The 16,586-nt window shown below is 34.9% G+C and overlaps 1 protein-coding gene across 1 annotated transcript in view; it reads right to left on the bottom strand.

Moving 5' to 3' along the window:
- Nucleotides 1-16,586, bottom strand: part of TEX15 (testis expressed 15, meiosis and synapsis associated) — a 78,508-nt gene that overhangs the window by 7,198 nt on the left and 54,724 nt on the right. The window contains exons 7-8 of the mRNA XM_039463387.2: nt 2,581-9,896; nt 493-551 (exon numbers count right to left, since the gene is read on the bottom strand). Coding sequence (XP_039319321.2) covers nt 493-551; nt 2,581-9,896 — 7,375 coding nt within the window. The remainder of the gene's footprint in view (nt 1-492; nt 552-2,580; nt 9,897-16,586) is intronic.

The following is a 16,586-nucleotide window of genomic DNA, read 5'->3' as shown; positions in this document are numbered from 1 at the left end:
ATAAATAATAATCTTATCACTGGTCCTATTTTTAAAAGTCCCTTTTTTTTTGTTTTAAAAGCTTTTTTTTTTTAGTAAACCAGTTACTAAGCCCTATCAATTCTTTAAGTATTGTCTATCAGATATGAATTTTTCTTTCTTATTCTGTGAAACAATGACCCTTTTCTAAGCGTTGGCTGACTTACTTCTAACAATACTCAGAATGTATTAAGTCACTGAAAAAACTTATTTAACTTTTAAGTCACTGAAAAAACACATTTCACATGACTTTAGCCTTTAATACTTACAGAATGAAGTTCAAACTCCTTAGGCTGAATTTCAGAAACTGTGTAATTTGAAACAAATTTCTTTTTTCTCAGCTTACTCTTATCCCTTAAGTTTTATTTATGATCCAATGGCATTATATATAAACAATTAGTTTATTCTTGTTGTTTAGTATTTGCCCAATTTTGTTCATTTTTTTTTTCACATAGGGCTGATGGCAACTCCTACCTTGGATGCTTGAAAGTTGCCTTTTCTCTGCTGATTTTTGTGACATCTTTCATGTCCAGCTGTGTTTAAAAGAAACAAAGAAAATCTACATTAGTGATGACAAACTATAATACAAATAATTATTATTTCAATATTAGATATTTGTAATTTCTTGTTCTGACATCATCTGAAGTTAACCTCATTAATTATCACCTTCCTGCAGGAAGCAGTGGCTCTCCTAGACTTCCCGTATTTCACATACGTTTGGAGTAACTTTTAAAAAAAGAAATTTGTGACATAATTCTTATCTTCACATCTTTTTTTTTTTTTTTTTGAGATGGAGTCTTGCTCTGTCACCCAGGCTGGAGTGCAGTGGTGCAATCTCGGCTCACTGTAACCTCCACCTCCTTGGTTAAAGTGATTCTCCTGCCTCAGCCTCCCGAGTAGTGGGGACTAAAGGTGCCCACTACCACACCCAGCTGATTTTTATATTTTTAGTAGAAATGGGGTTTCACTATGTTGGCCAGGCTGGTCTCAAACTACTGACCTCAGGTGAACCACCTGCCTCAGCCTCCCAAAGTGGATTACAGGCATAAGCCATGGTACCTGGCTCTTAAAACTAATCCTGAAGTCCATTTATGACTGCTTCCTCCCTCTTTTATGCCCCTTCTTGTAAACCAGTTGCTAAGCACCATCAATTCTTTACGTCATGTCTGTCAAATATGAATTTTCCTTTCCAACACCTTTTTCTAAGCTATGACTAACTTATCACTGTAAGTATATAGTACTACTATATACAGTACTACTACTTACTACTACAAATACTTCTATAGAAGATGTATATGACATATAGTCAGAATCTATCCATTACACCATTGGAAAAAACATTTCATATGACAGTGTACTTCAATGTGTACAGAATGAAGTTCAAACTCCTTAGTTCTAAATTAAGACATTCCATAATCTAAAATAACCTTCGCTAGCCATAGATTATTCTTACCCATTAAGTTAAATTGTTCCAGACTACAAACATATTATTTTTTTCTTGAAACAGAGTCTTACTCCATCACCTAGTTTGAAGTGCAGTGGTGTAATCTGAGCTCACAGCAACCTCTGCCTCTGTGCTCAAGCAATCCTCCTACTCCAACCTCCCAAGTAGCTGGGACTACAGGTGTATGCCATCCCATGTGCAGCTTTTTGCGTATTTTTAGTAGAAACGAGGTCTTACCATGTTGCCCAAGTGTCTTAAACTCCTGGACTCAAGCAATCTGCCCTCCTTGGCCTCCTAACGTGCTGGGATCACAGGGAGGAGCTATTGCGCCCAGCTGCATATAGGTTTCTTTTCTATAATTCTGAACTAAGAAGTCTTGAACAGTTTTAAGAGAAACCTCTTTGAGCAGAGCTGGGACAATTGTCAGTAAGGGATTTGGAGGCCAGACTACCTTCTTTAGAGCTGGGTGCTCTCATTTACTAAACTCTGTGACCTTGGGATACTCATTTCCTCTATGTCCCAATTTCCTTATCTTTAAGATAATAGGAGATATATCATAAGGGATTTTGTACAAAATAAATCAGTGCAGGTACATATTAAATGCTATAGACAATCTGTTAAAATGTATTTAACATAGAACATTTAACTCCTTGATAATTATTTCTTGAAAAATATTTGTCCTATTTCTCCATTCAGATGATAATGGTCAAGAAGACAGACTTTGTTAGCCAGTTTCTAATATTCACTACACTGGGTATAGACTTGTTATGTTGAAGCTACCCAGTAAATACTGGTGATTCACTTAGCAGTATTCATAATATTGAACTCTCCCTTAAGAAGCTATTAAAATTTACGTGCTTCCAAAAGATGATTTCTAAGTTCAAACATTTAATTTTATGTTTAAAAAGTAGATATTTTCAAGGTATCACCTATACATATATCATCTTATAGATAATGAGTAGTTTAATTCAATATTATCGTTAGTAAATTATTTTGCTAGACAATATACCAACCTCAACTTTTAGAATTCTGCACAAACTACTTGTTTGCTTAATGAGTAAACTTGTTTTCAAAAAGAATACTTAGAACTAAGTTTTGTTTAATTAAAACATTCATACCTTTAGCTTTTTACAACTGGAAACAGTATTTTCCTGTTGTTCTTGAGAGTCTTCACATTTGTCTGCACTGCCAGGTCGTTGTTTAGAGGACTTTGAAATGTTTTTGATTAGGCACTCTGATACTGGGGGAATCATCACAGAAATACTAGACTTACTGATATTTTCCTCAGGTTTTACAACATGAATAACCAATTTTTCTTTTCTTTTCAGCTGTAAAATCTTCCTTCTGTTATATAGCATTTGGCATAGAATAAAGGAAATGGTTAATTCAGCATTTTTAGCACATATAATCTTCATATGTTCAATTGTTTTCATGACTTTCATAATATGGGCCATTTTTCCTAAATCTTTCCTAGGGGCAGACATTATATTCTTCAGCAGTGTAGAAAATTGATTGTAGTTGTATTCTAACTCCGTAATAGTGCTTCCATAATTTATGGATGCTATATATGGCACAAATTCAATGTATGTGGAAGTGGGATACTCGGACTTCTTCAGAAGCTTTTTTATTTCTGAAAGTTCTTGAAGTTCTCTTGAGATCAAATGAAGAGCATATGAGCAATTAACAGCTTCATTATATTTGTAGATAATATCCAGGTCTTTCTTAAGTTCAGAAATAGCAGTCTCTATCACTTTCCTAAGGCAAACATCTGTTGAGTTTTCTTTAAGAAATGAAAAAGAAGCCATTTTTTCTTGGCATTGAACTAGCTCAGGAAGAAGTGACAAATCAAACCAAAGCATACCTCGAAACCTCTGTTTGTCTAGTTTCTTTGCTATTGAGTTTTTAAGAAAGTGAATTGTTTCCGAGACCATGACGATTTCAATATACATTTCAATAGCTTCAGGCTTTAAAATTATAGCTGCATGGCTGTGGTTTTTTACCGTACCTAAAACATTTTCTTCTGTGATAAAAATATTATCGATGTTATCATCTTGCAGCATCTGAAAGTATTTTTTTAAAATTTCTAAGTGATCTGTACATCTCAAGGTGAGATCCTGTAATTTTTTAAGGTCTGCAAATTCAGCTTGATCCAATATTTCACTAATACAACAAATATCTGGGTGTGCAAGCAAAGTACTGTTAAACTTACAATCTTCTATGGTACTTGTTGCTTTGTTTATTGGATGATTCCTGGAAGCAATTACAGTATCCTCAAGTCCCATACTGGAAATTGGCTCATTGTTTAAATCTTTAGACAAAGTATCATATATCTTCTGCAACTTAGAAAAAGCATGTTTATTCACTGTGAGTAGTCCTTCTTCATCCTTTTTTGGTGAGTTTTTGCTGAAAGACTGTCCTCTCTCTTTCCAAACAAGATTTTTTGCAGCATCAAAAAAGATATGTTCCAGACCATAAAGAGATATTTTAATACCTACTACCTCATTGTTCTTGATAAAATTAATCTTTGAGGAGATAATTTCTATGATAATCCACAGATGGTCCTGTTTTCCTGGATATGAATGAACTTTAGGAGAGTCCCCATGTACACTGATCAACTTTAAAGTACTTTTTCTTAAGATTTCCAGGTCTTCTAAGCTATCTCCAAAGTTAACTCCACAAGCAAATGGAACAGAAAGAGAAAAGTCAAAGCAATCGGAACAATGCTTCATTATGGCTTCACATTCATTAACCTGTCGCTTGTACTTTAAGAATGCGTAGTATGAATTATTTTCCCTTTTTGTTTCTTCGAGCAATTCAACTAATTGATCATGATAAGTCTGTAACTCACAGAATGCATCGTATTTTAACCTTCCTTGAAAACCAGGATAGAAATTAGACTGCTGTTGAAATCCACGTGGTTTTCCAAGAAGCTCAGCGTACAGTGTCTCATCATACCAAAGCAAGCTTCGGAATGTTGGTTTACCTTCTAAGCGCCTTTTTTTGTTTTCAATGAATTGAATTGTTTCCATCATCATTTGAAGTTCTACCAACGTGTCAATAGCACATGGTTTTAATATGTGTTTCCAATTATTCCACAGGTTTTGGCCTACTAACAGTTCTCTTGAAATCAGGATTTGTTCAACTGAACATTCTTGCTTTCTTTCAAAAGCTTCCACAAATAAAGGGAGAATATTTAGACAAACCTTAGTTTCTTCCTGTAGAATCTGCAAAGATGATGCTTCATCTGCCCTCTGCAAAATTTGAGACAGTTGAGGTATAAGGGCCGTATGATTAGCCGAGGAATGTTTGTCTTTAAATCCACTCACATATGATGTAGGTTTCTTCAGAAAAGTAGTGACTTTACAGGTTTTAGAGTGGGCAGGTAAAACAGGCATATGATTAACTCCTAGAATCTCTGGTTTGGAAATACAGGCTATTTCTGAATGTAATGTCAAGTCAGACTGAGAGACATTACTAACTTTAATTTCCCCTTTCTTCTCTCTTTTGTTACGTGGATTAGAAACTGTGTTCTTCAAAGAGAATGACTCAGTAGTAGTATTTTCAGTGCTTAGATGGGAATCAATCAAGTTAGTTTTAATCATTTTCTCATTTAAGCAGGATTCTTCTGAGATCTGATTCTTTCGATTTTTGTACTCAGTCTTAACAGTTGATCCTTCAGTCATGCTTTTGTAAACAGAATCTTTTGCTTTTTCTACTTGTTTAACTTTCTGCATTATTCTGTTCTCAGTGTCTTTCTTTACAGTACATGTTTCTGAAGAAGAGCCCTTTACATTATCTTTTAAAAGCAGAGAACTATCACTGGAAGATAATTTCACTACATTTTCCCCATAACTTTTACTTTCTTCAGTTACTGATGTTACATCCAACTCATAATTCTCAGTGACATTTGTTTCATTCCCATTTGTATGGAGGCAATTACCTGAAGAGCACTGTTCTGTCTTTAGAAGCACCTTTCCTCTACAGCTCTGCTCACAGTTTGATATAGTAGTGGATGCTGCAAAAGAATCTATAGTAAGAATTCTCTGCTTATCCAAGTAAGATACTGAAGATTCTGCCTCACTATCTGTCACTGCAGCGGCTGATAACAATTGAGGAATAATGTACTTTTTATTTGCTATCAAGGTTAGGTTTAATGGGTCCATAAGGAAGTTTCCTGTAATAATGTTTTGTTTGGATCTCTCAATAGGAACTGTACACTTTTCTACAGGAAAATTTACTTCCAGGTTTCTTTTACAATCAGATAAAGTAAGGTTATTTTGTTGGTAGAGATCAGCATTTAAAAAGTGCTCCATGTTTGAATCTAAGACTGAAATAAGTACGTCAGTTTTCACCTTTGTGTGATCTATGCAAGTTGCATCATAATCGTTGCCTGTACTATAATCTATGTTGTTTTCTCTTATGCAACTTGAAGACACGGAATTACTTTCATTTATTACTTCATTAATCTGACAACTGTTTTCTTTAGTTGCATCTTTATGATTTGCTGAATGGTTCTCAAGCTTTTCATATTTACTAATGCTAGATAAAAATTCTGTATCAATTTGATTTTCTTTTTCAATTAGTTTCTCATCTGAGTGGTGTGGGGAAAACAGAGATCTAGTTTTTCCAGAAAAGAGCTGATGCTCTTCTGATAAACTTGGATTGCTAACACTGCTATTATAATAAACTGACTGACTTGTAATTTGAGATGTGGAGGATACAGGCAACTGCAATTCAGGGTGTTCTTGATTACTAAATTCTCCCATGTGAATAATGGGGTGAGTTTTTGAGACACTGCTAGCCATACTTTTCCTGGAAAGGTACTTTTTCACTCTACTTGTTTTGTAAGACTTGTACTTTGACACATGGGTTAATGATTTAGAAATATCAGTTTTTAGAGCTCTTTTCTTTCTCTGTTTGTCATATTTTCTTTTTGACAAAAAATGCTTGGTAGAATAATATCTTCTTTGGGACACAGAACTATAACCTTGAAGGTCACAACTTTCCCAAAAATTATTGCATATTATTGCATATGATCTTGGTAATGGGCCCCTTCCTTTTTCTCCTACTTTAGCTATAAGCTGCAAAGATGTATGAACTCTTCTATGGGCTTTTTTTAAGTGAATAACTGCTTTGTCTAGTTTTCTGGAAAGACGTTTGCTTTTACATAAAGATGCTTCACCTCTTAGGATATCTAGGACACTCTTAATGTGCTTTTCCAACTGTGAAAATGTTTTAATTCGTCCTTGGGATAATGAAGAAAAACACTCAGATGAGTCTTGACTGGTTTGCCTCCTCTTCTTCCCACAAATTTCATGCCATCTTAAATCTTTATGTGCTATGTTCTGATCCTCGGAAGATGTATATAGCTTCCTTTTGTTACTTCTTGATTCTACCTCCTTTTTATTTTTGGTATCATTATAGACAGTTTTTGATTTTGTAGAGAAAGATCCGCTTCCATCATCTATTGCTGTGACATTAGAAGGTTCAGTAAACAAAGATTCACTGTTTTGATTTTCAGATGTATGATTCACATCTGTATTATTACTCCAGTCAAAAGAAAGGGAGATTTCAGCTTTACTCACTAGTGCTGATTCTTGCCTTATATTACCAACTTTATCTTCACAAGGATAATCTGTATTTTCACCAGAAGGCTTGGAATAAATGCCAAATCCTAGAGTTTCTTCATCTTCCTTATTTATTTCCAGTTTTGTAGCAGCAACTGTATGTGTGCAAAAATTATCTTTCAATGCAAGGGAGTCAGCTGTGGGGCTGAATCCTGGCCTAAATATATTAGTAATTCTAATTTGTAGATCTGGAAGTAAAATTGGGCTAGGAAGATCTGTTTCATTGTTTTGTGCAGAGGAATAAAAATGGTTACTTTCCTTAGAATAATGCTGATCACTGTTCTCCCTTCCTGTGGTGCATTCCAAAACTTCTATCTCCCCATTATCAAGTGCTAACAGACCTTCCCAAGTGATACGAGACTTCAGAGCCTTATATGAGGTCACAAATTCTTCACAAGGCATATTTTCATGGCTATGTGTGTCTAGTTGAAATACAAAAGCATCATCACAATCTTCTAATCCTATTTCAATTTCACTTTCCAATTCAATACTTTGAAGAACTAAGTTCTCATTTATTGATTGATGAAATGATTCTTGTAATTTATTTTTATCCATATCAATTTCACCACCAGAAACCCTATGTTTTACTAACAAACCAAAATCTGAACTTTCAGAGTAAGTTTCTTTAAACTGGTATATTTGGTCATCTTCATTATTTGTGCTTAATGCAGGTATAGTAGCACTAGCTATCTGTACTGCAGCATTTGAGGCTACACACACTGAAGAACTTGCAATTTCAGGAAATGTTGTGGAAGCCAAGTGCTCTATACGTCTTCCGGTATTTTCAGTATCTTTTTGTTTCATGGCACTAATGGTATCTTCTTCACTCTCTAAAAATGCAGTTTCTGGTGATACATATTTTTCTCTGCAAATCAAGTTAAATGTAGTAGAAAATTCTTCAGAACTCAAAATTTCTATATTGTAATTTTTTTTCTCCTCTTTTTCATCTACAATGCTGAAATTTTCATTTGTGTGAGAACCCGGCTTTTCGTCTCCATATATATTCTCTAGGTTGTTTTCTTCAGATAAAGCATTATTCTCTTTAGCCTCATTTTGGTTTTCTTTATAATTATCTCTTTGTTCTTTGAAATTAACATTCAGGCATATATTATTGTTTAACTGTGAGTTACAGAACAGACTATGATCCTGACCTGTATCTTCAACATAAGCAGTTTCTTTATAGTCTCTCTGACTGTTCTCTAATGACACTGGTTCATTTTCATTTTTCCTACAGATACATACATGTTCTCTAGTTAAGTTGCAATTTGAATCATCATGAGCTGTTTCTATGTTATAAGATGAAATAACTTTATCAATGAGTGTTTCTTTGGCCTGGGGTACGTCTTTTGGTTTCTGGAAATCTTCAGTTATAATGCTAGCACAATTTTGATTTATTTTTCCCAATTTCAATTCCATTAGCTTTTGAGCGATGGCTAAATTTGTATGAATGTTATTCTCATTCTCCACAAAGTGTTGAGGATACTTTTGTGACAGGCTCTCTAAATTTGGAGTAACTTGCCACTTCAATGCTGGATGATATAGTTCATCCTTATCCTTTATGGTAGATGTAGATGATTTTGGTATTTCTAACTCTTGAGTAATTAATGTTTTATCACAGCTTTTCCCAAAATAATTATGACTCTCACTCTCTTTATATTCTTGGTGCAAAACAATGTAATTATCTATTGGATTGATTTTTGTTTCATTAGTGAAATCATTCTCAATTTTTTTCCTCGATGTTTGCTTTTCTTCATGTTTGGAATTGTCTTCCAGGTCAGTGAAGTTTTTCATCTTTCCAGTATTTTGAAGGTATTCATCAATGCTTACTTTCTTTTGGAGTGGAAGAATTGTAGGCATTTGGTAACCAGTCTGATAAATGGTTTTTAAATTAGAAGACTGCGATTCCTGAGAAATGTGACTATTGTACTCTTTTGTATAAGCATTAACCGACTCCTGTTGGGTGCTCTGAACCTTCTCCTCACTGTAGTTTTGGTTCTTAACCTCTGACACTACATTTGACACAGAAATCGGAAAGGAAAAATTGCCTCGGTCCTTACATTGCCCTGCCATGGTAACTTTATCGGGAGGTATACAGTCATAGTCCTCAGAGCCTATGTTGCGAGCCCAAGATTGTGAATCATCAACAGAAATGTTAAAGCAAGGAGCATCCAAACAATTAGTAAAAACAGCACGATCACCAGTGACAACTTCTGAGGAAGAGGCAGAATTAGACTGTGTAGATGACAGGTTTATTTCTGAATTAACATAATCTAAACTCTTCTCAAATTGCAAAATCTCATTTAAGCCTGCACTATTACTCTGTCCTCCCGTACTTTCTTCTCTCCTCATCAGTCTTGGGTCTTTGATGAATTTTGAAGTAGTAACTGTGCTTGAGCCAGTATTGTTGTGAAGAGGAAAAGCAGCATTAAGACTACTTAAAATATTTTTAAGACTTGTCCAATTTAACACAAAGTCACCATTAACACTTGCGTTGGCATCACTGGGCGTAACTGAAATATCTGAATCATGTGCGAGTACTTGAGAAGTGTCTCTAATTTCTACTAAATTCTGCTCTGTCTGTCCACTGTACGTTTCAGATATAGAAATGTTTCCATGTTGTACATTTCCACAGGAGTTAGAAATACTTGAGTTGGAATGGTTTATCTCTGAATTTGGTGCACTGTATAAACAGTTTTCTTGAACAAATGGATCTACAGGTTTCTTGAAATGCTCAAAGATGACAGTAGCATCTTTTCCTTTTCCAATTCTTTTGGCCACTGTACAGTTATTCAGAGAGCATGTCCTTTCTGGGGAAATAATAAGACAAATTTGAAAAAAAAAAGTGTTTCTATAGGCAACTATTAATACAGGTACACTTGTTGAGTGATTTTAATTGAAAGTTCAGCTAATAACCTAATGATTAAAATGTGTTTTCAACAGAAAAAGCAAAGAGAGAAGAGGATAATTAACAAACGAATAAAATATAAATGATGTAGCATGAAATTCTCCTAGTCTAGAAACCTTAATAAAGCCATAAAAATTAAATTCTGACAAATAATAGAAAAAAACTAAATAGGGGCCAGGCATGGTGGCTCACGCTTGTAATCCCAGCACTGTGAGAGGCCCAGGCAGGTGGATCACAAGGTCAGGAGTTCGAGACCAGCCTGGCCAACATGGTGAAATCCTGTCTCTACTAAAACTAGGAACATATATATATATATATATATATATATATATATATATATGTATATAGCTAGATGTGGTGGTGGGTGCCTGTAATCTCAGCTACTCAGGAGGCTGAGGCAGAAGAATCGCTTGAACCTGGGAGACAGAGGTTGTAGTGAGCTGAGATAGTACCACTACATTCTAGTCTGGCCAACAGAGCAAGACTCCGTTTGGTGTAAGAGGAAAAGAAAAAAACTAAATAGGAATAAAAACATTTTCCCAATAGACAACAGCTTTCTTATATTAATTTTCTTTATGCAGATATTTAATAACAGCATCTACATATAAGAAGGCAAAATAATCTCCCTCTATCTACTGTTACCTTGCTTCTTTCCCCTCTACATGAGAGGAAAAAAAAGGAAAGGTGAATGAGGTGGAAAAATAGGGAAAGAAAAATCCAAAAAGTTCCATAAAATATTTCCCAGGAGCCAAAGCAAACTGCTTCCTCTTCTGCAGTGAAATAAATAGTCTCCTGCAAATAATATATATATATATATATAAAATATACACACACACACACACACACATAAATAAAAACCTGGAAAATAAAAGCAAAATTTAAAAATCATTTATAAAAAATTATTCCTAAAATCTCCTAAGAAACCTCATGTAATAATGAAGGAACTTATAAAAATGCCTATTAAACAAATAATAATTTCTCACAAACATTCATAAAACATTCACAGCTAAGTAACACCCTAAAAATACCTTTATTAAAATAGTAATTAATGAGAAATTGCTTGCGAGATATATAAAATATATGAAGTTATCATGTCACTGAGGAGTACCGTAAGGTTCTTTTTCACAGTATAAATTCTACAACCATTTGTGATTTTACTACTTACGGTAAGCTATCATGGAAATATGACCACATATGAAGAGATGTAATTCTTAACAGTGAGAAGTATAATGGAGAAGAAAACGGAAATGTAGATTCCTACGCTACCTTATGCCAATCAAAATAAAATTCACTATTTAAAAAAACCCAGAAAAGTACTAGAAAAAAACATGAATGGATATTTTTATAATCTTGGCATACGATTAAAGTATGACTGAAAATCAGAAAATATAGTAAAACATGTCAATTACATAAAAAATTAATAATAGGTCAAAATGCATGATAAACAACAACACTCAAAGATCAAAATGGGTAAAACTGTCAACAAACACAAAAAGATGCCTCAACCCCACTAAATAAGCAGTAAGATCCATTAAAAAATTTTTTTAAACTGGCAAAAATTTGAAAACATGATTAATACTATACAAATGTAAGCACTTTTTATTATGGTTCATGGGAGTAAAAATTGGTACAAATTTCTTAGAAAACAAGCTGACAGTATTCATCAGTATGTTGGTATGTATATGTAATCATCTATATTCATAGCAAATCTCTTACGCATTTACAATTCTGATAAACTTGTATATACCCAAAGTTCTATGGACAAGAATTTTCAGTAAAATAAGCCAAGACAGCTGAAAGCTAAAAACCTAATTATACATCCACATGAGACTGGTTAAATGAATGACATATCAAAAATGATAAAAATTACTATAAGCATACATTATAACGTATGTCCTAGAAGACAGAATGTTATGCAGCTATTACGAAGATTAAGATGGATTAATATGGCCAGGCGAGGTGGCTCAGGCCTGTAATCCCAGCACTTTGGCACCAACTTGGTGAAACCCTGTCTCTACTAAAAATTCAAAAAAGCCGGGTGTGGTGGTGTGCACCTGTAGTCCCAGCTACTTGGGAGGTTGAGGCAGGAGAATCACTTGAACCTGGGATGCAGAGGTTGCAGTGAGCTGAGATTGTGCCACTGCACTCCAACCTGGGTGAGAGTGAGACTCCTTCTCAGGAAAAAAAAAAAAAAAAAGATGGATTAATATATACCAATATGGGGGGAAAAACCTAATTACTTAAGTTTAGGTCAGGCACAGTGGCTCACACCTGTAATCCCAGCACTTTGGGAGGCTGAGGTGGGCAGATCTCCTGAGGTCAGGAGTTTGAGAGCAGCCTGGCCAACGTGGTGAAGTCCCATCTCTACTAAAAATACAAAAATTAGTCGGGCATGGTGGGGCACTGCCTATAGTCCTACCTACTTGAGAGGCTGAGGTGGGAGGATTGCTTGAACCCAGGAGGCAGAGGTTGCAGTGAGCTGAGATGGTGCCACTGTAACCCAGCCCGGGCAACAGAGCAAGACCCTGTCTCAAAACAAACCAACCAAAAAAACCTGATAACTTAGTTTTTTTTTATTTTTGAGACGGAGTTTCGCTCTTGTTAGCCAGGCTGGAGTGCAATGGCGCGATCTCGGCTCACCACAACGTCCGCCTCCTAGGTTCAGGCAATTCTCCTGCCTCAGCCTCTTGAGTAGCTGGGACTACAGGCGTACGCCACCATGCCCAGCTAATTTTTTATATTTTTAATAGAGACGGGGTTTCACCATGTTGACCAGAATGGTCTCAATCTCTTGTCCTCATGATCCACCCGTCTCAGCCTCCCAAAGTGCTGGGATTATAGGCGTAAGCCACCGCGCCCGGCCCATAACTTAGTTTTAATAATTTCACTTTTACAAATGTGTGAAAAATGCATATTAACATACATATATTAACATATATATGTTAATAATAACTTATAAGATGCTTAATATGGATGCTAGGTTCTGTTTTAAGTGCCTGATGTACATTAATTTAATCTTTTTTTCAGACAAAGTCTTACTCTGTCACCCAGGGTGGAGTACAGTGTTGTGATCTTAGCTTACTGTAACCTCCGCCTCCCGGGTTCAAGTGATTCTCCTGCCTCAGCCTCCTGAGTAGCTGGGATTACAGCTGTGTGCCACCATACCTGGCTAATTATTGTATTTTTATTAGAGATGGGGTTTCACCATGTTGGTCAGGCTGGTCTTGAACTTCTGACCTCATAAACCACCTGCCTTGTCCTCCCAAAGTGCTGGTATCATAGGTGTGAGCCACCGAGCCAGCCTAATTTAATCTCAATAACATTTCTATTTTATTGATGAGGAAGTGAAATTACGAGTAATTTTTTGGCCACTGAGATGGTAAATATGTATAAAAAAAGAGTAATGTGCCCAGAATCACACAGTTTATAAACAGTAGAACCTTAATCACTATATTGTGCTATCTCTTTAAACTTGATAATGGCATTTTTACTTTATTCCCTTTTTTTTGCATTATCAAATGACAAAAATTGCAGAACATATCCAACATCTTGGGTGCACCAAAATCTCACAAATCACCGCTAAAGAAATTACTCATGCAACCAAATACCATGTTTCCCCAAAAACCTATGGAAATGGCTGGGCACGGTGGCTCAAGCCTGTAATCCCAGCACTTTGGGAGGCCGAAGCGGGTGGATCATGAGGTCAAGAGATCGAGACCATCCTGGTCAACATGGTGAAACCCCGTCTCTACTGAAAATACAAAAAATCAGCTGTGCATGGTGGCGCATGCCTGTAATCCCAGCTACTCAGGAGGCTGAGGCAGGAGAATTGCCTGAACCCAGGAGGCGGAGGTTGCAGTGAGCTAAGATCGCGCCACTGCACTCCAGCCTGGGTAACAAGAGCGAAACTCGGTCTCGAAAAAAAAAAAAAAAAAAAAAAAAAAAACCTATGGAAATAAAAAAATTAAAATAAAAAAGTAGCAAGAAAAAATCCTCAACAAATCCAACAGCTTCAATAAAGTAAGGAAACTAGCCAAACCGTATTACAATCAATAAAATACACTACCAAATAGTTATTAGTACCATATATTCAGTGATGACAGAAATGTCACACGTGTGGTTAATGAGCATTGAAATATGCCTGGTGTGACAGATAAACTGAATTTATAATTTTATTTAATTTAAATTAATTTATATTTGAAGAGCCACATGTAACTAGTGGCTACTGTATTAGGTAGCGTAAGTCTGTTGTACTCTAGAGGGAGAGGGGTATGCTGACAGCCAACACATGTGGCTTTGATTTTGGGCATAATATAGGTATTCTCTAAAGTTCGTCACCCTGAAAGGTATCATCATTTGATTAAAGTGATAAGCTACTATATGGTGGGGATGGGCTGCAGCAGAAGTGGGGAAAGGTCCCTATCTATTGTCTCTAATATAAGTACTTCTGGCTGAGGGGAAATGTGGACAGAACAACTAGGTAGAAAATCATCAAGGAAACAGAACACTTGAACAGACTATGAACCAAGGAACACCTTGCCTGGAAACAGCAGAATATAGTATAGTTGGCCCTATGTACTGGTGGGTTCCAAATCCATGGATTCAATCAACCATGGGTGAAAAATTAAAATAAAAACACAACAAAACAATATAACAAAAAATAATACAAATAACACAGTATAATAACTATGCAGCACAAATATAGTATTGGTATTATAAGTAACATAGAGATAATTTATATGAGAGGATATGTGTAGGTTATATGCAAATATTGAGCCAGTCTGTATAAGGAATTTGAGCATCCACAAGTTTTGTTGTCCATGGAAGGTCCTGGAACCAATCCTCCCCATAAGATATTGAAGGACTACTGTACATTCTTTTAAGTTGCACATGGATCATTCTCCAGGAAAGCCTATCTGCTAGATTATACAACAAACCTCAACAAACTTAAAAGAAAACGATAATACAAACTGTTTTCCAACTACAGTGGAATAAAATAGGTATCAATAACAAAAAATTTTTGGAGATTTACAAATACAGAAAAAACAGTCTGAGAAAAACCAATGAATTAAATAATAAGTCAAAAGGGAAATTAGAAGGTAAATTTAAGATAAATGAAAATTACAACATAACATATGTCATGGGACATAGCTAAAGTAGTTGCTTCTAGAAATTTATAGCTATAAAGACCTATATCAACAAAGAAGAAATATCTGAAATCATAACCTAACCTTTTACCTTAAGACATAACACACACATGAAATAGCAAACTAAACCTAAACAAAAAAATTGAGAAAAAACTAATGAAATAGAGAATAGAATAATAGCAAAAAGAATAAAACCAAAATTGGTTCTTTGAAAAAAAGAAAAAAAAAAAAGCAACAAAACTGACAAACCTTTAGCCAGACTGAACAACAACAACAAAGACTCAAACCAATAAACTCATAAATGAAAGAGGGGACATTATTACTGACAGAAATAAAAAGACTATGAAAGGAATACTGTAAACAAATGTATGCCAATAAATTAGGTAACTGAAATGAAATGGACAATTTTCAAGAAAAACAAACTACTGAAAGTGATGCAAGAAACAGAAAATAACAACAGACCTACAGTAAGTGAAGAAACTGAATTAGTAATTGAATACTACCCACAAAGAAAAACCTAATCCCAGATGGCTTTTTTAGTGAAGTCTACCAAATGTTTAAAGAAGAAATAATACCAATTCTTCATACATTATTCCAAAAAATAAAAGAGGAGAGAATAGACTAGTTCCCAACTCATTATACGGAACAATATTGCCCTACTACCAAAACCAGACAAAGACATCACAAAAAAGACAGACCAGTATTTCTTATAAATATGGACACAAAAATCCCCAATAAATTGCAGCAAACTGATTCCAGGAACATATAAAATGAATTATACACAATGACCAAAGGGGATGCAAGGAATGTAATGTTAACATCTGAAAATCAATTAATATAATATTTTACATCAATAAAAACAAACAAAAAACCCACACAATCATCTAAACACTTGAGAAAATCCAACAGTCTAAAAATTCTTTATAAACCAAGAAAAGAATCAAATTTCCTCAATGTGATAAAGAGCTTCCATAAAACCCCTACGACTGACATCATACTTCCTGGTAAAAGACTGGATGCTTTCTCCCTAAATTCAGGAACACAGACAAAGATGTCTGCTCTCACCATTTCTCTTACTGGAGGTACTTAGCCAGGGCAATCAGGCAAAAAAAAAAAAAAAAAAAAAAAAAAAAAAAAAAAAAAAAATCGAAAGTAAAACCCTCTATTTACAGATTACATGATCATATATATAGAAAATCCCAAAGACTCCACTAAAAAAATCTATTAGAATAGTGAGTTCAGGAAGGCTGCAGGATACATTATCATTACACAAAAGTCAATTATATTTCTGTACATTTGGAATGAACAATACACTAACGAATTCCATTTAAGAATAAAATACTTAGAAATAAGCTTAAAAAAAGAAGTGCAAAACTCATATTCTGAAAACTATACTTCACATCCACTAGTATGGCTATAATCAAAAAGTCAGATAATAAGTTATG

The sequence above is a fragment of the Saimiri boliviensis genome, chromosome 13 (genome assembly GCF_048565385.1).
Source record: "Saimiri boliviensis isolate mSaiBol1 chromosome 13, mSaiBol1.pri, whole genome shotgun sequence".
NCBI classification, from domain to species: domain Eukaryota; kingdom Metazoa; phylum Chordata; class Mammalia; order Primates; family Cebidae; genus Saimiri; species Saimiri boliviensis.
This window is presented reverse-complemented; position numbering and strand designations above follow the sequence as displayed.